Source organism: Xiphophorus couchianus, chromosome 12 (assembly GCF_001444195.1).
Source record: "Xiphophorus couchianus chromosome 12, X_couchianus-1.0, whole genome shotgun sequence".
NCBI lineage: Eukaryota > Metazoa > Chordata > Actinopteri > Cyprinodontiformes > Poeciliidae > Xiphophorus > Xiphophorus couchianus.
This window is the reverse complement of record NC_040239.1, coordinates 17,157,528-17,179,633: the sequence shown is the minus strand read 5'-3', so window position 1 is coordinate 17,179,633 and position 22,106 is coordinate 17,157,528. Positions and strand designations below refer to the sequence as shown.

Below are 22,106 nucleotides of genomic sequence, written 5' to 3'. Positions count from 1 at the left end.
TAATTTGGTTTAGAAAAATGCAGTATTTCAGTTTAAAATCGGATTTTCAGTCAAACTTTTGTTTTATCAACAGTGTTGATAAAAGTGTAATTACAACAACAGTGTAATTACACAGTGACTCATAGGTGTAATTCATCCCAGTGTGTGCTATCCAACTACACGCTCATCCAAACATTTACCCAGAACAAGCTCTGCTCTATTAAACCAACTAAAATCTTGAGAGAATGAGGGAAAAGCCTTTGGATACGGTTAATTATGCAAAGCTTTGATGTTCCACTCCGTTTTTGTCTTTCAGAGATGGCTGAGCACCACAACATCAAGCAGATTTTGACCCTGGCCAGAGATCTGGTGTGCAAAGTGCAGATACTGATAGAAAACAAGTGATTGTTGCTTTCGTCCTCCTTTCCTTCCATGTAAAGAAGAGTCGGCTGTAGTAGCACAACAGTATAACGCATATGAGTTCATATACTACAATCTACACAAGGTCTTTACATTCACAGGTTGCTGCTATGAGCCTTATGGACTATCCTCTGTGGTGTTTGTCCTGTCAGCACTATGAGAACTGTGTCGATCCGAGTGCACTTAATATTTTAGGATAAAGACATTCTAGTTGCACATTTCATGCCAAAACGCAAAGCTGAATTCAAACAGAGACTATATTTATGAGAATAATAGATTGTGATACTGCTCTATGAATTATTTTAATAGCCAACTATTTAAAAAACTAATTACAAGTCATCCCTTAACAAAATAAGATTACAGATATGTTTTTTTTAATATTATTTACATGCAAACATTTAAACGTTAACCTCATTAATTAATTTAAGAATCTGTCTGGTAGCCAGAAATCTAACACAATCGCCTTCCAAAGTCAGTCTCATGTTGCTTTAAACTTTGTGTAATTACCTTGCTAAAGTATTCACACCCCTGAACATTGTTGTCGCATTCCACTGCAAACTTTAATGTATTTTATTTTAATTTTATCTGATGGACCAATGGAAAGTCTCACATGATTTTGTTGTGGAAGGAAAATCAGACACTTGTCAAGGTTTATTGCAAATAAAAAGTGAATAAGCAGCATCACAACAGACCTAAAAACACAACAAGTAGCTGTGGAGAAATTTAAAGCAGGATTCTGTCATAAAATAATATCCTAAGCTTTGATCATGTGTGTGACGCCCACTTAAATTAACAAGAGGAGCATTAAATCAGAGACAAGAGTAACTTTATAGGAGTTGCAGGAATCAGCATGAAGCAGAATACTGAGCAGCTCACAAGACGTTGCAAAATGTGGTTCTACAAATTCTGCAAGGCTGAATATAAATCCACACTATTCGTTATTTTCTTTCATTTCAAAATTACGCAGGACTTTATGTTGGTCTAACATTTAAAAACTCAATAAAATGCATTGAATTTGATTGAAGTTGAAGGGATATTAGTACTTTTGCAAGTCAGTGTTACAGAAAATATAGCGTCTTAAGTGTTCTAAAACTGCGTTTTCTGCCAGTTTGTTTATTTTTGTATTTGTTGTGTCCTCAGAGAAAATTGTGTTCAGAATATGTTGTGAGCTCATAACCTGATACTTCGGTGACTAATGAGTGTGTGGTCCGAAATTCACACAGAGGTGTGTATATGAAAAGACGGGCCTAATTTCACAATCCTTGTGAATTGTTTTGCATTGTTTCGTGATCTTCAGCTTATTTTGTCAATTGAGTGAGTTACTTACTTTTGTTTTTGTATTGTCTTGCATTGTCTGGTGCCTGCTTGTTCAATCAGACTTTAATTTCCTCATCAAACAGAAAAGACAGACGAGGCAGCGGCCGTATTTAGCCACCCTAACCTAGCAACAACTGCTGTTCATCGCTGCGAAAAACGACAATTGCTTTGTTGATATGAGTAGCAATTACATAATTTTTGACATATTTATATTCCAGTTCCTAATGGTTCATGCAAGTCAATGCCTGTCATACATAGCCTAAAACGTCAGACACTTGTTGTTGTTTCATGAATGTAGTAGGTTTCTTCGCATTTATTACTAGTACTTCTTTGTGGATTCCAAGTGCTTTCAGAGGAACTTTTTATTTATTTATTGTAACATTCTAAAGCCAAAGTACTTATTTAGTCAGCTAGTTTTCTTTTCTGGATGCTGCTTTGTTTGTAAAGCTGATATTTTTATTTTGTGGCCAATTTTAAATGTGCACTATAAAACAATCAGATTAAATAGCACTTAACATATATATACACACATATATATTGAATGGTCTATGTTCTTATAATAAAAAATAAAAATGGAATAATTATTTTTCCAAATCACATTGTTATGTCTGTTTTACTAAATGTTTTATTCAAACTGAAACTAAAGGGGGAAGAATGGTCCACACATTTAAAGGGGTGTTCAGTATCTTAGAATAAGTTATTATTCTTAAATTGTTGTTTGATAGAGTGGAACGATTGGTTTAAAGGTCAATATGAAGCCTTATGATGGACTGGTGACCTGTTCACAGTGACCCTCACTATGAGTTGAGAATGAGCTCCTATAGACAATGAATGGATTGATACCCTAATGAACACATTAGAAACTTAAGAGAAATTCGATTTGAAATTGTAGAAATAGTGTTTAGACATATTAATAGTGATATTTATTGTTTCTGTCTGTTTTTGATTTAAAAATAAGATGGGAGTTTATTGTTCTTACTCTTAGTCTATCATAGATCTTTGGTAAATAAATATCCAAAATATTCTTTTCAAACAGATGTCAAAATCCAATACTCAGCTTTGTCCTGCAACTTTTAGATGTGTCCCTGGTTCATCACACCTCTTTCAAATTGTTACAATGCCTCCTTAGCATGCAGTTAAGTTCAGAGTCCATGCGGAAGAGGATTAGAGCCATTGAAAAAAAAAAAGAATTCTGAGTTTAAAGTCAGAATTCCGAGATTAAAGTCAGAATTCTGAGTTTAAAGTGAGAATTCTGAGTTTAAAGTCAGAATTCCGAGATTAAAGTCAGAATTCTGAGTTTAAAGTCAGAATTCTGAGATTAAAGTGAGAATTCTGAGTTTAAAGTCAGAATTCCGAGATTAAAGTCAGAATTCTGAGTTTAAAGTCAGAATTCTGAGATTAAAGTGAGAATTCTGAGTTTAAAGTCAGAATTCTGAGTTTAAAGTCAGAATTCTGAGTTTAAAGTCAGAATTCCGAGATTAAAGTCAGAATTCCGAGATTAAAGTCAGAATTCCGAGATTAAAGTCAGAATTCCGAGTTTAAAGTCAGAATTCTGAGATTAAAGTCAGAATTCTGAGATTAAAGTCAGAATTCTGAATTCTGACTTTAAACTCACTTTTCTTTATAACAAAGAAAAGTGTTGATCAATTTAATTCTTTAATTTAATTTAAAGAATAAAATCAAATTCTTTAATCTAATTAAAGAATTAAATTAAGAATGTAATTCTGAGATTAAATAATTAAAGAATTTTTTTTTTTTTTCAGTGGCCCTAATCCTCTTCCGTAGGAGTCCTGCTAATTATCTAAATATTTTAATCAAGCGTGTTAAACCAAGCAGGCATCAAAAAGTTGCAGAATGCCGGGGCCCTCCAGAGCTGGAGCTTGATGCAGCTGCTGGAAATATAAATTGTAAGAAACGGTTTCTTACAATTCTTGCAGTGTAAGTGGTAAGAAACGATGTCTCACCGTCATCATTTGTTCTTGGACAATAAATAACAAACCATTTAACAGTTTCTACCTTAAAACAGAAAAAACTCGCCCGAACAGGGACTTGAACCCTGGACCCTCAGATTAAAAGTCTGATGCTCTACCGACTGAGCTATCCGGGCACTCTTAGTCAATGTTAAGTCGTCACTGGATTTCAAAATCCTATCGACCAGGTGTTGATGCTAATATAATTAAATTTGTAATTAAAAGACTAAATGTAGATTTGTATATAGCCCTTGCTCTTACATTTCAAATTGCTACGCAGGCCAATATTGACACGCACTGTCAGCGACCGTTAACGGTAAACTGTCGACAGCATCGCTGCAATTTCAGCTCAAGCTGATTAGTATCTTTTTTAGTACTTTGAGAAACAACATCTCGATTATATAAATACAGTCTTTATTGTGAAAGACATCCACACAATAGTTATTTTTAAAAAATCGGACGTTTTGAGTGAAACAGGAAATACGTTCAGATGAGCCTCTGTTTTACTTCCCCCTTTAGCATGTTGTTAGCAGAGCTGCAAGCTAGGTGGGGCTGACCTTACTGGAAAAGAGGACAAAGACAATGTGGCGGTTTTCGCTTAGATCATATGCAGAAGTGATTGAGTAAATATGATAAAGATGTTGGCATTTCAAACGCTTCGTGTCGTTTCCCTGGAGATCCTTGGTTCGTCATGTAACCTGTTGGCAAACAATGTTCGCTCCATAACTAAGAGATGCAGCCTCAGGAGTCTGCAAAGCCAAATCTTAAGACCGCTCAGCTCCCACCAACATAATCTAAAGGTAAGGCAAATGCACCATAGTATAGATTCTACAACATTTTATTTATTTACTAAGGCTATATATGGTTATCTTACAGGTCCCAAAAGTGCCAACATGGGAGCATGTACCAGAAGAGGAGCTTCCTCGGGTAACATCCTCATGGTTGCATGCATGTAAACACAGAACAACCCTTATAAACTGACCCTAAGGTTCAGGAGGTCATGCTCTGTATCTGGTTCTGTCACATGGAGGACATTTACAGAGCCTTAAGAAACTTAAACTCATTCACATTTTGTCACACATTGGGATTTTATTTAATAGCCCAACACAGCAAGTTTTCCATTTGGGACAATAACCCAGTATGATGAGCACAAGGTAATGAATAATTGTAAAGTAGAGGAGTAAAGACTGATGGTTTTCATCTATTTTACAAATGAAAATCTGATGTGTGCCAGATGTTTGACTAGCGAAAAGAAAAGCTCTGAATAGACTTACAGACAGTGTCTTTGCATTGACTGCTGGTATTTTGGAAGAGAAGAGAGAAAATGTTAATTTTCCAGATGCACAAAATTTGTAGAGACATTCCTTAAAGACTTGCAGCTGTAACTACAATATGGTTCTGTAAAGTACTAAGACAGCGGACAGTTTTTTGTTTTGTAAAAGGTATTTTAGGATTTTGTATCGTTTTCTTCGCACTTCACAATAATGATTTTGTGTTGGTCTGCCACATAAAATCCTATACAAAGAAATTGAAGAAGTCTGGGTTTTGTGAAACGAGCTACGGAAAAAATTGGTGATCTATTAAGAATTTTGTACGTACCTGCAAGTGGCAATCGTTGTATTTCGGGAAAGGTGCAGCAAAGGACACAAGTTCATACAAGGCGGCCATATTTCGTCCAATAAAGCCGTCCCAATCATCTAATTAAAACAAACAAGACTAGTAAGTGAGAGGAAAAAAAGACTTAGTTCAGTTTAAATATATAATGCAAATTCGCAAAGCTGTACAAGACAAAAAGACCAAATAAATATCCAAATATTCGAAATCATATTTGTTTCACTTAGACCTGTTCTTGTGCTCAGAGGCACTCCTTACTCCACACATTTCAAATTTTGTTCAGTGATTTCTCCATTTTCTTTGTTTTAAATCAAAATCATATAACTTTGTCTTTTTTCTGTTTTTATGTTAAGATGCTATTCTATACACTGAAACTTTGAGCAGCACAAAAAACACACATTATACCAATTAAAGTCTCTTTGCATAACAGGCACTACACAAATTCTGAAGTTATTTAATGATCAAGCATGAGGCCCATAGTTAGTAGATACAAATGCTTAATTTAAGCATTTTACAACATGGATCAAGCTACTGATCCATGTTTGATTTGACTTAAGATACATTTATGTAATTCCCCAATACAGTATTTTATAGCATTGATAGTGGAGAAGAGTGGTCATACATCATTTCATACCTCATTAATGTTGCAGCCCACCAAGATCCCTGCTGACCTGGTGGACAGGCTGGAGCGGCTGGCCTTGGTGGATTTCCGGACCCAGCAGGGGCTGGAGTGCTTGGAGAAAGCCATTCGTTTTGCTGATCAGCTTCATGTTGTTGACACGTCTGGGGTCGAACCGATGGATTCAGTTCTGGAGGACAGGTGCTGCGCAGAGAGCTGTGAATGGCAGACCTGATAGAAAAATATCTTATTGCTGTTTGTTAAATATTGTTTTGTTTCATCCACTCAGGGCTTTATATCTGAGGGACGACACAGTGACAGAGGGCGACTGCGCAGAGGAGCTGCTTAAGCTCGCAAAAAACACAGTGGAAGAATATTTTGTTGCACCACCAGGTAAGAAACGTCTGACTACATTTATTGGATAGCATCTGGATTCTTCTTGAATATGTTTAGGTTTGAAAGTGCAGAATCATGGTGATTTTTCTTTTTCTTTTCACCAGGGAATATTCCTCTGCCTAAAAGGGAGGAGAGGGCTGCCATCCTCAGACACTCGGAATTCTGAAGACTTGATAGTGAATAATTTATTGCTTTTTTTTAATGGAAAATTGTACGTGTTTGCCTTATACTCCTCAGTCACATGCCTTGGTTGATACCACATGGCAGACGTTCATAATTGTCTTTACTACAGTTTATCTGCAACCATAAGCAATATGGGAGAAACTGGGTTTATTGGCTCAGCTTCTGCTAAAAGTCAAATCTTCCTGTTGTTGACAATTATGTTCGGGTTTCAGTATCATTTCACATAAAGTTGACGTCACACATTGACTACAGCTGTGAGGATGCAAAGTAATGATAGAATAGATAGTACATTGCACAGTGACATATATGTTATGTTGTGTTATGTTGGTTGTCATATTTTACATAAGGTTCTCACTGAAATCTGATCCATGACTCTTCAAATGTCTTAAGCTCTTATAAATAGGCCTGTAAATATTGATTTTACAATAAAGGAATAAAAATTAAAAACCTGTTTCACATTTTTTTCTTTTCAGGTTGTGCGCAAGACCAAGATTTTAAATTACAATTTATTAACTAGATATTTTTAAAAGGGGAGTTTGGGGCTTTGTATTTTTGGCAATATACAGAACATTACAGCTCTTTGTCTCCCACCACTTCTTCATTAAGTTTCAATTGAAAAATGCATAATTTGATGGATTTCTTAGAAACATCTTGGAAATATGTTAAGAAAACAAAGCAGTACTATTTATTTCCTCAACCTTCAGGTTGATACTTTCACATTGATGACTTCAGTTTACACTGAAAATTTGTTGATAAAGGAATTGCAATGAAGTGTCACATTGTGGTCTGCACAATCATGGGAAAGACTGACATCTCAACTCTTTCAGAATGGTAACACTCCCTGCTAAAGAAGCTGGCTGTAGAGAGGAGCTTAGTATTTACAAAAAGTTCTGTGGAAGGAAAACATTTTAGTTTGGCTAACCGTGTCCTTGGGAAGATTTTGAATCTAAGCCCGCCCAAGAGTGGATTGCAACTGGAGTTAGTGGAGAATCACAGAGTCTATGGGTTATTGGTTGCAGTATGCCATAGTTTTTTCACATAATTTTGATTGTTTTTCTCTCAGTAAATGAAATCATAATTTGTAAACTGCATTTTGTATTACCTGGGGTTATCTTAGATATCGGTTAAATGAAGCACAAAGCTTGTGTCAAAAACAAGTAAAAACAAAAGAAATCTGAAAGAAATTTCAAATAAATTTTTGAGTTCCAATTTTTTAATTCCTAAACTAAATCATGTTTTTGATAAGAAACATTCATACCATTGATTTTAGGTTATTGGCTAACTTGTTGTCTATTATCTTATCATTGTTGCCTATATTAGTCGTGTTTTATTCCTAATAATAAACAAAATGGGCCACTAAACAGACTGGCCTTTTTCCATTTCTGCTTTACTTAGGCCTGACTTTGCATTCATTCCATCTGATTTCTTATTGTTCAGTTTTTGTTTCCCTCCTGTCATTATCAGGTAAGCTGTAAAACTCAGCTGTTCCTCCACCTCACCTGCTGGCAGGTATCCAGGAAACGTCATGGAAAACATTTGAACAGGCGTGCTTTGGAGAATAGAAACCAAAATATGAAAACGAATCTTAAATGAAGTGGGCTGGCCCAGTCTGTATATAAACACAGCTGTTCAGGCTCAGAGGAGCAAAACACCTGAGGATCAGCCATTACTGGACATTTGAAGCCTGAAGGACATTTTCTTTCATTAGAGGTTAAACACAAGGTAAGTTCATCTCCTAATGAATACGTTTATGATCTCACTTCTGAATATTGTCATAATTAAAAGTTTTTAAATTATTTTTCAGGTCAGTTTAATCATGGAGATAGTCATCAGAATGCTGGGTGGGACGTCCCGCACGCTCAAAGTAAACCCACATGACACAGTGGGCTCTCTGAAGATGCGCATCCAGCAGGAGCTGGGGGTTCCCGCTGCCAGGCAGAAGCTGGTCTTCACAAACGGGTCGAGCACACCTCTGAACGACGACTCCATGACCCTGAGCTCCTACAACATTGAGCCGGGCTCCCAGGTGTCTCTGCTGGTCACCCAGCCGTCCACCTTCCAGGTGTTCCTGAAAAACGAGACGGGGACGAACAGCACCTACGATGTCACACCCGACGAGACGGTGGAGGGATTCAAGAGGAGAGTGGAGAAAAGACAGGGGGTTCCTGCGAACCAGCAGAGGCTGATCCATGAGGGCCGGGAGATGCAGACCGGAAAACTGTCCGACTACAACGTGAAGGAGCACAGCACCATCTTCTTGACTCTGCGTCTGAGAGGAGGCTGAGGACGTTCTCATGGTCAACAAGAAGAAGACATTCCAGTTTTTATTTATTTAAGGCACTTTTATGATAAAACAATTATAATGCATTTTCTGTACACAAACAAAAAAAATAATCATATTACTGAAATAAGTGAAATTGTAATATATTATCTAGTAGTCTGAATAAGGTGTCAGTCAGGACAAATTTTATTTCTACATTTGTACCAATCAATAAGTATAGCTTTTTAGATGTTATTGTTACTATTAATTTGTACTCAAATTCTGTGAATTTGTTAAAATCCAAACAGTAAAATTTATGTTCAAAGCAAGAAACCGTCAACTTCCACAAAATATTCAAAAGGTGTTTTGTGACAAAATAGGGGGTTAGAATTTAAGAGGGGAAGGAAATAAAAAAAAAAAAACAATGTATCAGAACAGCCAAAAATAGTTTTTGTACATAACTGTGTTTAATAAATCTATGGTGTGGGGAGACTTGAGTTACTGTATGAGAGGAACAGGAAGTCATTATATTTTACCTCCTAATTGTTCCTGTTCCAAATAAATTGAGTAAAATTGAATGTAAATTGACATGTTTGTCTTATTCTTATTTTCTGGTTTTACCTTTTATTGTCTGTTTGAAATAAATAAAGCATACATCACACCTTGCTTATGTACAGAATGTCCTCATTTTAAACTTTCTCAAGTTTTGTAATACAGGTCTGTGGTAGTGAAGCATAAAAAAACTCTTGTTTTGATTCTGCCTGTAGCCATTAGGCTTTACAAGGCCCAAAAAATCTAATTATTTCTCCACTCATTATGCTTATTTATTTATTTATTTATTTAATTATATTCCGTCATATTGAATGACTTACATCACTTTTGAGTATAGATAGATAGATAGATAGATAGATAGATAGATAGATAGATGTATATATATATATATATATATATATATATATACAGAGACATATATATATATATATATCTAGATATACAGTACAGACCAAACGTTTGGACACACCTTTCTAATTCATTGGGTTTTCTTTATTTTCATGACTATTTATAAGGCAAGAAATCCCACTTATTAACCTGACAGGGCTCACCTATGAAGTGAAAACCATTTCAGGTGACTACCTCTTGAAGCTCATCAAGAAAATGCAGAGTGTGTGCAAAGCAGTAATCACAGCAAAAGGTTGCTACTTTGAAGAAACTAGAATATAAGGGGTATTTTCAGTTGTTTTACACTTTTTTGTTTAGTGCATATTTCCACATGTGTTATTCATAGTTTTGATGCCTTCGGTGTGAATCTCAATAGTCATGAAAATAAAGGAAACTCATTGAATTAAAAGGTGTGTCCAAACTTTTGGTCTGTACTGTATATACTACATATACATATACAGTATATATCCCTTGATTGTGCATATATTTGTAGTATTAATATTTAACACCTTAGATGGAGTAGCTTGTTAAATAAGAAATTTCCCTTGGGGATCAATAAAGTCTATTCTATTCTATTCGTATTATATAATCCTAATAATTTGCGAAATGGACCACTTAAACGGATTTTTTTCATTTTCTGTTTTGTTTCAGCCGTAACCGAACTCACATTCACTTTATCTGATGATTCACCACCATCTGACTTCTTATTATCCTGTTTTTGTTTCCCTCCTCCTCCCCTCGTCAGGTAAGCGGTAAATCCCAGCTGTTCCTCCGCCTCACCTGTTTGCAGGTATTCGGGGAACTCCGCGAAACAGCGTCACGAAAAGCCATTTCAGCAAACTCATGTTTGGAGAATAGAAACTGAAACATAAAAACAGGCAGAGAGGGAAAACGAATCTTAAGTGCAGTGGGAGGGCGCTGACGCCCTGACTCGGTCTGTATATAAACACAGCTGGCCAACATTAGTGCACAACCGCTGAGGATTAGCGATTATTGGATATCTGAAGCCAGAAGGACATTTTTATTATTATTATTAGAAATCCATCGCAAGGTAAGTTGCTCTCCTAATCAACACGTTTATGATCTTACCGCTGAATATTGTCATCTAGTAAAAGTGCTGAAAACTTTTAAACTATTTTTCAGGTCAGCTTAATCATGGAGATAGTCATCAGAATGCTGGGTGGGACGTCCCGCACGCTCAAAGTAAACCCACACGACACAGTGGGCTCTCTGAAGATGCGCATCCAGCAGGAGCTGGGGGTTCCCGCTGCCAGGCAGAAGCTGGTCTTCACAAACGGGTCGAGCACACCTCTGAACGACGACTCCATGACCCTGAGCTCCTACAACATTGAGCCGGGCTCCCAGGTGTCTCTGCTGGTCACCCAGCCGTCCACCTTCCAGGTGTTCCTGAAAAACGAGACGGGGACGAACAGCACCTACGATGTCACACCCGACGAGACGGTGGAGGGATTCAAGAGGAGAGTGGAGAAAAGACAGGGGGTTCCTGCGAACCAGCAGAGGCTGATCCATGAGGGCCGGGAGATGCAGACCGGAAAACTGTCCAACTACAACGTGAAGGAGCACAGCACCATCTTCTTGACTCTGCGTCTGAGAGGAGGCTGAGGACGTTCTCATGGTCAACAAGAAGAAGACATTCCAGTTTTTTTGTATTTAAACAAGTGTAATTATAATGTATTATGTAGCAGTAATAATAATAATAAAAGTCAGTCATGACAAATGGCATGTCTCTTTTGTATTTTATTTCTTCATTTGTTCAGATCAGTAGGTAAAGCTCATTAAAGGTAACAAAAAAAACAACCCCTCGTTATCTCAGCTTATGTAAAAAATGTCAGAATTTTAAACTTTCTCGAGTTTTTTTTTATACAGGTCCCTGCAAAACGAAGCGTAAAAATACTCTGTTATTCTTTTTAATTCTAGCGTTTTAAAGCAGTATCCCAGTAATCACCAGTGCAACTTCATGTAAAGAATCTGCAGCCATATATGGAAGTTGCTTGCATCTGGTTAGTCCTCAAAGAAGCATCATTTCCTCACAGTGGCAAGGTAGGCATACCAGAATAAGGCAATCATGTTGGCGAAGAGCACTCGAAACTGAAACATAATGAGAGGAGGGGGGGGAACATCACAGAGGAAGTCAGTGTGAGGCTCCTCCTAATTCTTAACATGACGGGATGTCAGTGACGGAGCGTACCTGAACAGGCACAAAGTTTATGTTTATAAATGTGAAAGGAGTCCAGACTTTCCAGTTCATCTTCAGAGCAGTCCAGTAACTTTTTCTCATCTTCTTCTGGAAATCGTCCCAGCCTTTAGCCTGAGGAACACGTAAATACTTATTTTCTGTAAAGTATATTTAATGCGCAATTAATCCACTTATATGCTTATATTACATATCAAAATGTGTCTTTCAGTATTTAAAAGTGATATTTATGCTTTTAAATTGAGTTTATGTTGAAAAGGGAGCATAGAATTTGACAGACATAGAGTCTGGCATCAGGAAATAAAACAATGAAAATCAGCTGCATGATACTCATTCATTTTTGGTTCATGTATGATAACAAATACTTGAATGATTTGCAAACCTTCTTCAAATATTTGCTTATTTAAAAAGCCATGAATAAAACATTCACAGCACTTACTTTCTCCTGGATTTATTTGGGGGGGTTAGAATAAAGAGGGCTTGAATACAAATTTTTAAATTGCATTTTGGATTTCAATATTCTAACCATTACGTAAATTAGAATTGGCCCAGACACAGGAATCAGACAATTTTCTTTTGTCTCTGACTAGCAAAACAAAACCAGCAATCTGTTTTCAGCTGGGAAAACCTGATCAGACCATCACAAAACTTACCAATATTTTACTGAAAGCAGTACATTAATATATTTGATAGACACTTTTGAGAAGATCAAAAAGAAATCACCTCCAGGATGTTCATAACAAGGTAGAAAAGGAGCAGGAAGCCAGGGGCAAAGATGAGTCGGTCCAATAGCAGTCGTTTGACGATGCAGAGCGGGTCAGTGGTTGGCATCCACACCTCCATCAGCTGGTAAAAGATATGGCTCACTGGCCCAGTGATAATCAACCTACAAGAGGAAAAAAGTAATATACCAGTAACAAACACAAAACTCCATGAATCTGCCAAGAGTTAGCCGATTTATATGCACAGCGCCCGGGAGAAAGTGTTTACTCTTCAAACGTTTTGCCAATTTGTCGTATTGCAATCACAAATCTTAATTTAGTCGTTTATTTACATTTTGTGAGAAAGAGCAACACAATGTAGCAGCTAGTGGAAGGTGACGCATGGTTTTATAGTATGTTATTGTGTTACAGACCCTATCTACAGTGACACCCATAAATAAAATTCCGTGCAAGTTGTGCAGAAGTTTAATGTGGAGTCAGGTTATAAAACAATATCCTGAAGTTTACAACATCTCACAGACGCCTGTTCAATCCGTCATGGAAAACAGAACGAGGCAACTGCAAGTCTACTGCAAAGACAAGGCTCCCATCTAAACTACAGAGACAACAGGAGTCGGAGAAGCAGCTAACAGGCACATGGTAGCTCCACTGTGGCTGTAGAGGAGAACTACGGCTCAGGTGGGAGGATGTCAACAGTGCAATTATCAGCAATGAATGAAATTTGGCTTTCATGGTACGGTGACAAGGGTTTTGCCCAACGGCCTGTAACATACAGCCAGAGCTACAATGGCGTGGTTTGGATTGCAACATTCTGAATAACACCATGCATCGCATCCCATATACGTTGGTCAATCCCTTAAAATCCACAAAAAAATATATTTAAAATTGTGCTTGCAGTGTCATTTTGTAAAAGAAGGTGACTGGGTATATTATTAGAGTGTGCTGCACTCTCATTGTTCTCATATTCTGCTAAGTCTCACCCAAAGATGGCATATCGTGTGGCTCCAGCCACATCGATCTCATCAACTGGACCTCCACTTTTGGCCTTTTTTCTGCCTTCCAAGTACTGTGAAAGTAGATTTCCTAAAGCGGACAGGATCCCACTGAAAGAATGAAGAACAGACTGACAGATCACACTCTCCTGTCAATGAGCAACAACAAGTTTCACAAGCTTAAAGTAAAAAAAAAAAAAAACTGTGTAACTTCTGAGTAGGAAGTTTTCATGGCAGATACTGATTGGCTAATACCACAGTGTGCTCAGTGCAAACAAAGTAATCAGGAGCTAATACAAGCAACAGTCATAAATAATCTGACTTATAAAACTACATAATAAAATGAAACGAGAACTATTTTCTCGGTTAGTCAGTGAACATTACAAATTCACGTTTAAACAACTGGAAACAAAAACAGCTGCGAGTTTTAGGAGCACAGAAACCGACCTGGTTACAGATTTCGTGAGGATCGGGTATTTTTTCAGGAGGATCAAATACTGCTGGAGCAGACGGAAATGAAAGGATACATCCCGGACTGGCAGGCTCTGTACGGGCATTGTCATTCCTTACAGTATTCATACATTACAACCTCTGCAACATTGCCCCACAAAGTGCGGCGAGTCCCATTATTGTTCCTGTCCACGTCCTTGCGTCAAAGGAGAAGCCGTCCTCCGACGTAGACGTCAAACCGGAAGTGATGTTAAGTGACTTGATTGTTTCTTTTTAATGTGGTGGGATTGGGATACAAAAATTATAGTACGTTAATTATAATAATTACAATTATAACAAATATATTTTATGTAAAAAAAAAAAAATCTGTTATTTCTACACAAGTATGAATTTATTTTGCAGATTGTTTGTGCCTGGTTCCATCAAGCTTTTAGAGGGCTATATTGCTCAATATTGAACAGGCCAGAAAATGTTTTAATTATATCTATTTCAGTCTTACCTTGCAAGCTTTAAAACAAATTTAAGACTGTTTTGGAGGAAACATTTTCATAACTATGCATACATCCACTATGCAAGCCTGGGGGGGGGGAATCCAAGACACTTTCCAACTCATTCTGGAGGATTCCCAAGCATGCAGGCCACAATGTTAGATATAGTTAGCCATGAACATCTTATTCTCTTTAAAAGTCTCACCCGCAAATTTTTTTAATATTATTTTTACATTTTGAAGCAAAATGAAGAATAATTTCACTAACAGTGAGTTTAAGTCTTCCCTAATTTAGCATTGAATATCAAATATAGATCATTAATGGTGCCAAACATAGATTTATCATTCATATGAAATTCACCCAAAACATTACACAATGTAGAAAACCCTTTAATGTACCAAACATTACATAAAAAAGTAAAAAAGGAAACAAGGTGCAAACTAAAAAGGGCAGAAAAAGAAAACAAATATTTACAAAAGTTAAACCACTAAGAGAACAATGCAGTGAAAACAGAACAATCTGCCGGTATTGTTTTATAAAAACATGAATAACTGCTGGAAGAAGAAATAAAAAGCTTATAGGTGGGTTTGGTCTGTAGTTTACATGGGCTTCAGAAAAGCCAACATAGAAGTTAAAGAGCCTTCCAGTCTATGGGAGACTTTCCACATTTCTCTAGCAACTCGTTGGCCTTGGAGAAATGTCTGCAACCAAAAAATCCTCGATGAGCAGACAGGGGGGAGGGATGTACAGTCTGCAGGACGTGATGGCGTGTCTGTAACAGAAAGGAGTACATCCTCGTCATAAATATTCAGCACAAGCAAGCTTTGGTGAGCGTTAAAATGTACGAATTAGCGGACTCACTCGGTTAATTGAAGCCCCTTTTTTCTGTGCGTACGATCCCCACAGCATGAAGATGACGCCCTCTTGATTGCTGCTGAGCCACTGAATCACAGCGTCAGTGAAGGTCTCCCAGCCTCTGTCTTTGTGGGAGTTAGCTTGGTGCGCCCTGACAGTCAGCACGGCGTTGAGCAGCAGCACACCTAGTGAGAAGGTAAAAGGGGTTCAAACAAAGACAGGAAAGTTGTGGATGAAAGAAAAATGTCTCGCATGTTTTTGTATAATCATTTAACAGAATGTAAATCAATAGAATTACCTTGTCTGGCCCATCCAGTCAGGTCGCCATGGCCTGGATGCTGAAAGCCGTCGATGTCTGTGGCCAGCTCTTTGTACATGTTCTCCAAACTGCAAATAAAAAGCAAATGTTAAAAATGGAAGGCAAACGATTTTGATTCGAGTGTTCATACAACTGCAGGGCTGTCCTCTAAAGTTAAAAATGTTTTCAGATTTTTCAAAGCATAATAATGTTTGTGAACATTAGTAGCTTCAGTCAACGAAATAACCTTGAGAGCGCTTGACTTCGTTTGAACCTGAATTTGACGAAGGTCAGGGTTTTTTTTTTTTATTAATATTTGAATGAGAGTGTTTAATTCAAAAACTAAAATACTGATGGGTAGAATATCAAAATCTAGGTGTGATTGTATGGCATTTAATGAGAATCATTAGATTTTTCTCTATTTCAAAAGGAATAAAGTCTAAATGCAGATCATCATGTAGGTCTGGAAAAAGCCAAAAATAAATTCCTCACCTTTCAAGAAACATTTCAGCCCCATACATCTCTTATCCAAGTTGTGGCAACAATACAGTCTAATACTAAACTTTGTCGTTTGTCTTTCAATTAATGCAGTCTGCCGTTTGCATGAATAAAGAGGTGCAGTGATGAAAATCTTGTCACTTTTTCACATTTTTGTGGTATGCAAGGTGCATTGAAAATTGTACAAAACATCTCTTTTCAGGTAAATAAAGGAACATCAGAATTCCTGTTTGAGGTCATTATTTTTGAAATTTTATTTTGTTGTCACAAATACCTGTGCATTGTGGAATACAATACACAGGTATTGTGGAATACAATACCTGTGTATTGTATTGTATTCCACAATACCTGTGTATTGTATTCCACAATGCACAGGTATTTCACCTGTGTGAAATTTCAAGATTCCACACAGGTATCTTAAAATACCTGTGTGTAAAGACAGTCAGGACACCTGAAATGTGAACACTCAATCAGTTTCTGTTCATTATAAACAAAACAAAACAAAACACAGACTACAAACCTCGGAGGAGGAGGAACTGGTCTTTTCACACTGAAGCATAGTCCGTGCGCTTGGCCTGGACCATGATATGGATCTTGACCTAGAATGACCACTTTAACCTAAAATTGAAGACAAAGACTTTACTACATTTAACAATTCTCTCCAGGGAAAACATGGTTGGTTTTTATAAGTTTTTGCCTTTTTTCTTCCAAAAAAAAAAAAAAGGAAAATTGATAGTTGGCAGCATGTTGCCTTGCAAGCAGGAAGGTCTTGGGTTTGAAACCCAGCCTGGAGTATTTCTGCATGGAGTTTGCATATGGGAGTTCCCTCAGGTACCCCAGCTAAAAAGCTAAAAAAAAAAGTGGGACTATTGTGTAGTTAATTAATGTGCTTTAGAAATAAACATCAGACCTATGGACCTACTAAACAGGTGCTTTGAGTTTACTTTTGAAAGAAATGGCCTCAATAAAACTATCAGGCATTGAAATTTATAAACAAAAATACAGTGTCTTTATAAAGAGATGCATTACTTCAATTTTAATAATGTGATAGTAAAGTGTTTTGAATTGTGGCTGTTTGAGGTACAAAAATGTCTGTAATACAATTTTTTACTGTTATGTAGCAGTAGCTTTTTCCTCACTGTAATACATCCCTTTGATCAAGATTTTAATTTAATAAGATTTTTTATAACCTATGCTACAGGACACTTGGTAGAAGTTATTTACTAGTAACAAAATACTAAAAGAACTGGATTGAGTTAATGTAATTTAATGCAATAATCGTTCAACTTAAATCATTAATAAAATCAATTTTGACACAGATTTAAATATCACTTAGTTTTACCAAAACACTTAGTCGAAGTAATAATGTTTTCAGTGGCCAAGCCAGACTACTAGCCTGAATGTGATCAAGAGTCTGTGGAGGAAGCTAAAGATTAGGGTGATGGCATGGAGACCTTCCAAACTCAAAGCCCTGCAGTTCATCAAACATAAATTGTTAAAATACCAGGAGACATGCAGAAAACTGCTCCGCAAATATCAGAAAGGTTTTATTGCTGTGATGCCAACACAAATGTTGCTATTTATCATTGACAAGGGTAGGCTATAAATATTTTTTGATATTCTGTTTTTAATAAGATGTACACTACAAAGGGTTTTTTTTCTTTAAAATTGTTACTTCTTTGCACATTTACTTTATTCTTTGACAGATTCAAATCCAACGTCCTATCAGAAACAAATTATTTTAGGTACAACTGTAAATACGTCTACCCTAATACCTACATGGACATTACAGTTCTGCACTTCAATCACTCAGTTTCTCCAGGCATAAAGTTGCGTACTCATGAGCCACACTTACATCTGTGATTTTGCACACCTTGCTCCAGGTGAACACTTGTTCAGCAGGTGGGTAAACTGTGTGGCGTTTCCTCTCTTCAGCAACAAACTGCATCAGCTGTGGCAAAAGTGTAAAAGTCATTAAAACACCTGTGTACAAAAGACTGTTAATTATTTGTTTTCAGCCCTCTAGTTTAGGTTTTCTTCATCAAAGTATTTTAGGTGCAGTATTGTATTTCAGCCACTGGGTGGCTTCATGTTCATTTTGTTACAGCTAGTTTATGGATCTGAGTAGAGTGTTACGGTTCTCAAGGCTGACTTCGTTCATAACCTCTTTCTATTGTGTGCGTCCATTGAATGTAAGTAATACTGTTGTTGATTTAGTTAGGTTTCGTAAATGTCTAAGAGCTGTAGTTGTGCTTTGTCCCGTTGAATATTATGGTCGTTTGGTGTATTTTACTTGTATTGTTGAGAGCTAAAAGTTAGCCGTTTAGCATTAAGCTATTAAGCTCGGTTAATTAGTTGCAGCTGTTATTTGTGTTACCAGTTCCAATTGAAATGCCTTATTTCTCTTGTATGTTTATCGTGTGACACTATTATTTGCAGAGTTTATTATTACTATGTATGTATAATTATTATTTACATTCTCATAGTCAGACATTAACACATTTATTCATTTGTGGAAATTAGGTTTATTTGTAAAAGGGTTTACAGACAAATTCTCATAATTTGTATTTGTTTATCTTTATAGGAAACCACACACACACACACACACGTGCCCTTACATGTATAGCTGAACCTCCAGAACTAATTAAAAACAAGTAAAGCTCAATTCTGGACTTGGACATTCTCTTCTTTCACTAACTCACCTGAACATATATATCAGCTGTTCTAACCCGACACCCTGGAGTGATTGTTTATCCACAACTGAACCAGCTTCAGTCTTCATTACAACCTGATAGTAAACAGTGTGTGTGGAAAAACCTCCTCTTCTCACCTGTTTGAAGTAGGGCTTTCCAAACTCAGCAGCCAGCTCCTTCCTCCAGCTGCCCCCGAACCCCGGAGGAGTCTGAGCGGAAGCCAGCCTCTCCAGCGCCGCTCTCTTGTTGCGAGCCATCCGTTCCAGCTGCGCCGGGGACAGAGGACTGGGAGGCGGGCTTTGCTGCTCCGGCAGCACCGTGGCGCATTTCTGCTTCTTCTGCAGGATTTTGGTATATTGAGCAAAGCACAAGGCCGGCGAGAAACGCGTTCCCCGGAGAGAAATCTGCTTAACAAACAGTTGACGAAGCGGTGCCAACAGTTTCATGCTAGCAAAACTCGTTTGGCAACGTTCAACAACAGAGGTGACCCTGAACGCAGCTTGGAGTAAGCCGCTCTTGTCGCGGGAGAACACATCGATATGAAATACTACAAAATAGCACCGGTAAGATTTGAATTACAATGTGCCACGGCTCAGGTTCTGTTTCTAATGATGATTTGCCATCTGTTTTTAAAAGTAGTGACACTCACCGGTTCTTTAGCGTTCTCCTCGGGTTCGTTTGCCTCATTAGAAACTCTCTTTTTCGATACCGGCGAAAAAAATGAATTGATAGTTTTCTGTCCAATCATTCTTGTTGCGAACACTTTGGCGGTGAGCTGCGGAGAGAAATGAAATGCTTAATTGTTTAAAGACCACGAGACTCCCAGGTAAATTAACGTTGTCGGTGAGATGGCGCAAATAAATTCGCGCCTAAACAAAATGACGAAAGCATTTATTATAATGAGCTGAGTGGCGTTCAAGACGCGCCAGTTTTCTGCTCTTTAACAACTTTACTTTTAAAAAATGTTTTGGTTACTACCGCGTTTTTATTAATCATGATAATTAGTACACTGAAATAGTTTAAGCATTTATTTCAATTAATTGTGACTCATCAATGGTGATAAAAAACACAAAGGATTCTCAGAAAATAATATTACACAAGACCAACAAACATTTGTCGACAGACGTCGAGACTCAACGAGAGGTAAGGCACAGAAGGTCATTGTTTTAGCTGGTTTGTTCACCTCAATGTCTATCCAAGTTTTTATTAGCCATAAATTTACTGAAATAAAGTGTGTGAAATCAATCTGTACCATTTAATACCCTTCATACAAGATAGTTCCATGGAGTTTGTCACATTACTTGGTCTACATTTTAATATTTTCTAGCAAAAGTAAATAATGTATAGCTGGCTGACCATATATAAAATGTAAAAGGTAGAAATTGGGGATTACTTAAAATATTAAGCTTTTCAACTTAATATACATATACATCAACATACATCAACATACATATAATATGCATTTTCAGTGAAATAAACTTTTTAGTTTTAATTCCTTTTTTCCTTGGTTTGTACAGGAAAACGTTCAGTGTGTCGTCACATCAGGCTACAGAAATGGACAAGTTTCTGCTTGGGGGACAGAATAAACATCTGTGCAACAATGATGTCCCACAAAGAAGTCCCAGGAAAAAGAAGACAAAGATGGAGGAACATGAGGGCGTAGAGGAGGAGGAAAAGGACCCGTCTTTTGAAGAGTTCTCTCATCCTATTCCTTGGCAAAAAATAGAAGCAGAGGGACTGGACTGTGATTATGCATTGCTCTTCTTGAAAGGAGAGGCTGATGACCTTTTCAGACAGCTGGAGGAGGAGGTGGTGTACTCAACAGGTGGTTATTTATTGTAAACATGTGGCATGAATTTGCAGTTTAATAGTGTGACAGCTGGTTGTTTTGTTTTCTTATAGGAGAGGAAGCAAAGGTCCAAGTGTTTGGAAAGGTGTACAACATACCGAGGAAACAGGCGACCTATGGGAACGCAGGCCTCGCCTACACTTACTCCGGAGTGAGGCGTCTGGCTTCCCCCTGGACTCCGACCTTGGAGTACATCCGAAACGCGGTCACAGACACAACCGGACAGAAGTTCAACTTCGTCTTGATCAACAGGTGACAAACGTCCCAACTCCTAATCCAGAAGTTCAGAGTTGGACATGTCTGAAGCCTCGGTATCTCCACCAGGTACAAAGATGGACAAGATCACATGGGGGAGCATCGGGACGACGAGAAGGAGCTGGACCCTTCCTGTCCCATCGCCTCCGTCTCTCTGGGAGCAGCTCGAGACTTTGTCTTTAGACACAGAGATGCTCGAGGGAAGCGAAGCAGCCGACAGATCGATCCCGTGAAGCTGGAGCTGGCTCACGGAAGCCTGCTCCTCATGAACCCTCCCACCAATACCTTCTGGTACCACAGCCTTCCGGTTCGGAAGAAGGTCCTCTCACCTCGCATTAATCTCACCTTTAGACGCATCTTGGAGGACGTCACTAAACAGTCAAAGAGGAACATTAACAGCAAAAACCCAGATTAAAGATCGCATTTTTAAGAAATACTTCAGGTCAAAGTTTTTCTGAAGAAATAGTAAATAAAGATTTTAATATACTGTCCAAACATTTCCAATAAATCTGTTTAACTTACTTTAGACATTGCCTGTTTCCTATAAAGAAACGGGTCATGTTTTTTTTTTTTTTTCAATTTGTTTTAAATCAAGATTTTATCAAGAAGAAATCTTTCACATGCCTATGCTTGTGCTGGCATCACAAACGGCAGATCTGAGTTGGGGTTTTTTGTTTCGTTTTTTATGTCAAGCAAATATGTGAATAACTGGTGTTAACTAATCTCTGTTGACCAGCTTGAGTTGTGTCTGCCTTTTGATATCAGACAAAATTTACAGAAAGCGGACTTTTTTTTTCTGTGCACTCTAGAAATTAACTGGGGAAATCTGTACTTTTCTGCCTGCTGTGGTTTTAGTGTCATGATACATTTGCCAGTGAAAAAAATGCATGTATACACAACTTAAAGTGAGTTTTGTCACACAATTAGTTTCCGTCTTAAAAATATCTCTAATTTAAAAATGTAATTTCCTAAATCTCTTCTGAAAGACCTGTTTTTGATCATTTGAATCTTCCATGACATGGCAGACTGTGTGTTTAGGTCAAAGAGAATTTAACGTAGTTAAAACTCTTTGATGTTGGTGCATTTTCAACAAT

The 22,106-nt window shown here is 37.5% G+C and overlaps 7 protein-coding genes and 1 non-coding gene across 15 annotated transcripts in view; 5 read left to right on the top strand and 3 right to left on the bottom strand.

Annotated features, from left to right (window-relative positions):
• sgsm1a (small G protein signaling modulator 1a) overlaps positions 1-963 on the top strand; it is a 29,066-nt gene extending 28,103 nt beyond the window's left edge. For all 3 annotated transcript variants that reach the window (XM_028034557.1, XM_028034558.1, XM_028034556.1), the window contains exon 25: positions 296-963. In XM_028034557.1, coding sequence (XP_027890358.1) covers positions 296-384 — 89 coding nt within the window. In that variant the 3' untranslated portion in view covers positions 385-963. The remainder of the gene's footprint in view (positions 1-295) is intronic.
• Positions 964-3,750: 2,787 nt separating this feature from the next.
• trnak-uuu (transfer RNA lysine (anticodon UUU)) lies at positions 3,751-3,823 on the bottom strand. Its single transcript has one exon. It is a non-coding gene; the product is annotated as a tRNA-Lys (tRNA).
• Positions 3,824-4,182: 359 nt separating this feature from the next.
• gatc (glutamyl-tRNA amidotransferase subunit C) lies at positions 4,183-20,791 on the top strand. Of its 2 annotated transcripts, XR_003597659.1 has the most exons (7): positions 4,183-4,486; positions 4,563-4,613; positions 5,951-6,120; positions 6,209-6,312; positions 6,420-6,643; positions 8,638-8,641; positions 20,780-20,791. XR_003597659.1 is itself a non-coding variant. In XM_028034570.1 (5 exons), the coding sequence occupies exons 1-5, from the start codon at positions 4,316-4,318 to the stop codon at positions 6,479-6,481; spliced, it is 558 nt and encodes a 185-aa protein (XP_027890371.1). In that variant the 5' UTR covers positions 4,183-4,315; the 3' UTR covers positions 6,482-6,949. The 2 variants fall into 2 exon arrangements, 1 of the variants encoding a protein (XP_027890371.1); XM_028034570.1 differs by lacking the exons at positions 8,638-8,641; positions 20,780-20,791 and having other exon boundaries at positions 6,420-6,949.
• On the top strand, positions 8,069-11,653 carry isg15 (ISG15 ubiquitin like modifier). 3 transcript variants are annotated; one of them, XM_028034573.1, is made up of 3 exons: positions 8,069-8,220; positions 8,303-8,812; positions 11,351-11,653. In XM_028034573.1, exon 2 carries the CDS (start codon positions 8,315-8,317, stop codon positions 8,780-8,782), a length of 468 nt encoding a protein of 155 aa, XP_027890374.1. In that variant the 5' UTR covers positions 8,069-8,220; positions 8,303-8,314; the 3' UTR covers positions 8,783-8,812; positions 11,351-11,653. The 3 variants fall into 3 exon arrangements, with proteins under 3 accessions (XP_027890374.1, XP_027890373.1, XP_027890372.1); XM_028034572.1 differs by having other exon boundaries at positions 8,303-8,818; positions 11,358-11,653; XM_028034571.1 differs by lacking the exon at positions 11,351-11,653 and having other exon boundaries at positions 8,303-9,422.
• LOC114154999 (polyubiquitin-like) lies at positions 10,616-11,435 on the top strand. Its single transcript, XM_028034574.1, has 2 exons — positions 10,616-10,748; positions 10,841-11,435. The coding sequence occupies exon 2, from the start codon at positions 10,853-10,855 to the stop codon at positions 11,318-11,320; it is 468 nt and encodes a 155-aa protein (XP_027890375.1). The 5' UTR covers positions 10,616-10,748; positions 10,841-10,852; the 3' UTR covers positions 11,321-11,435.
• On the bottom strand, positions 11,443-14,299 carry pxmp2 (peroxisomal membrane protein 2). The gene is made up of 5 exons (XM_028034568.1): positions 14,074-14,299; positions 13,615-13,737; positions 12,636-12,798; positions 11,907-12,026; positions 11,443-11,806 (listed from the first exon to the last, which is right to left on the bottom strand). Exons 1-5 carry the CDS (start codon positions 14,187-14,189, stop codon positions 11,738-11,740), a joined length of 591 nt encoding a protein of 196 aa, XP_027890369.1. The 5' UTR covers positions 14,190-14,299; the 3' UTR covers positions 11,443-11,737.
• unga (uracil DNA glycosylase a) lies at positions 14,933-19,791 on the bottom strand. 2 transcript variants are annotated; one of them, XM_028034565.1, is made up of 7 exons: positions 19,558-19,791; positions 19,046-19,246; positions 18,071-18,166; positions 16,736-16,833; positions 15,718-15,806; positions 15,426-15,604; positions 14,936-15,336 (listed from the first exon to the last, which is right to left on the bottom strand). In XM_028034565.1, exons 1-7 carry the CDS (start codon positions 19,654-19,656, stop codon positions 15,196-15,198), a joined length of 903 nt encoding a protein of 300 aa, XP_027890366.1. In that variant the 5' UTR covers positions 19,657-19,791; the 3' UTR covers positions 14,936-15,195. The 2 variants fall into 2 exon arrangements, with proteins under 2 accessions (XP_027890365.1, XP_027890366.1); XM_028034564.1 differs by lacking the exon at positions 19,558-19,791 and having other exon boundaries at positions 14,933-15,336; positions 19,046-19,551.
• On the top strand, positions 19,338-21,985 carry alkbh2 (alkB homolog 2, alpha-ketoglutarate dependent dioxygenase). 2 transcript variants are annotated; one of them, XM_028034566.1, is made up of 4 exons: positions 19,338-19,471; positions 20,426-20,733; positions 20,811-21,009; positions 21,082-21,985. In XM_028034566.1, the coding sequence occupies exons 2-4, from the start codon at positions 20,463-20,465 to the stop codon at positions 21,425-21,427; spliced, it is 816 nt and encodes a 271-aa protein (XP_027890367.1). In that variant the 5' UTR covers positions 19,338-19,471; positions 20,426-20,462; the 3' UTR covers positions 21,428-21,985. The 2 variants fall into 2 exon arrangements, with proteins under 2 accessions (XP_027890367.1, XP_027890368.1); XM_028034567.1 differs by lacking the exon at positions 19,338-19,471 and adding an exon at positions 19,922-20,051.
• The last annotated feature ends 121 nt before the right edge of the window (positions 21,986-22,106 follow it).

Bases quoted from the DNA above. Each gene is read 5' to 3' on its own strand.
- unga (XM_028034564.1), bottom strand. From the start codon at position 19,354: ATGAAACTGTTGGCACCGCTTCGTCAACTGTTTGTTAAGCAGATTTCT. The intron at 15,807-16,735 runs GTTTGTAGTCTG...TTTTATTTGCAG, and splicing joins CCAGTTCCTCCTCCTCCGAG to TTTGGAGAACATGTACAAAG. The intron at 15,605-15,717 runs GTAATTCTATTG...CCTTCTCACTAG, and splicing joins GACTGGATGGGCCAGACAAG to GTGTGCTGCTGCTCAACGCC.
- alkbh2 (XM_028034566.1), top strand. From the start codon at position 20,463: ATGGACAAGTTTCTGCTTGGGGGACAGAATAAACATCTGTGCAACAAT. The intron at 20,734-20,810 runs GTGGTTATTTAT...GTTTTCTTATAG, and splicing joins GGAGGTGGTGTACTCAACAG to GAGAGGAAGCAAAGGTCCAA. The intron at 21,010-21,081 runs GTGACAAACGTC...TATCTCCACCAG, and splicing joins AACTTCGTCTTGATCAACAG to GTACAAAGATGGACAAGATC.
- pxmp2 (XM_028034568.1), bottom strand. From the start codon at position 14,189: ATGACAATGCCCGTACAGAGCCTGCCAGTCCGGGATGTATCCTTTCAT. The intron at 13,738-14,073 runs GTCGGTTTCTGT...TCATTCTTTCAG, and splicing joins CTCACGAAATCTGTAACCAG to TGGGATCCTGTCCGCTTTAG. The intron at 12,027-12,635 runs GTGATTTCTTTT...CGTGTTCCTCAG, and splicing joins TTGTTATGAACATCCTGGAG to GCTAAAGGCTGGGACGATTT.
- gatc (XM_028034570.1), top strand. From the start codon at position 4,316: ATGATAAAGATGTTGGCATTTCAAACGCTTCGTGTCGTTTCCCTGGAG. The intron at 4,487-4,562 runs GTAAGGCAAATG...GTTATCTTACAG, and splicing joins CCCACCAACATAATCTAAAG to GTCCCAAAAGTGCCAACATG. The intron at 4,614-5,950 runs GTAACATCCTCA...TTAATGTTGCAG, and splicing joins CAGAAGAGGAGCTTCCTCGG to CCCACCAAGATCCCTGCTGA.
- isg15 (XM_028034573.1), top strand. From the start codon at position 8,315: ATGGAGATAGTCATCAGAATGCTGGGTGGGACGTCCCGCACGCTCAAA.
- LOC114154999 (XM_028034574.1), top strand. From the start codon at position 10,853: ATGGAGATAGTCATCAGAATGCTGGGTGGGACGTCCCGCACGCTCAAA.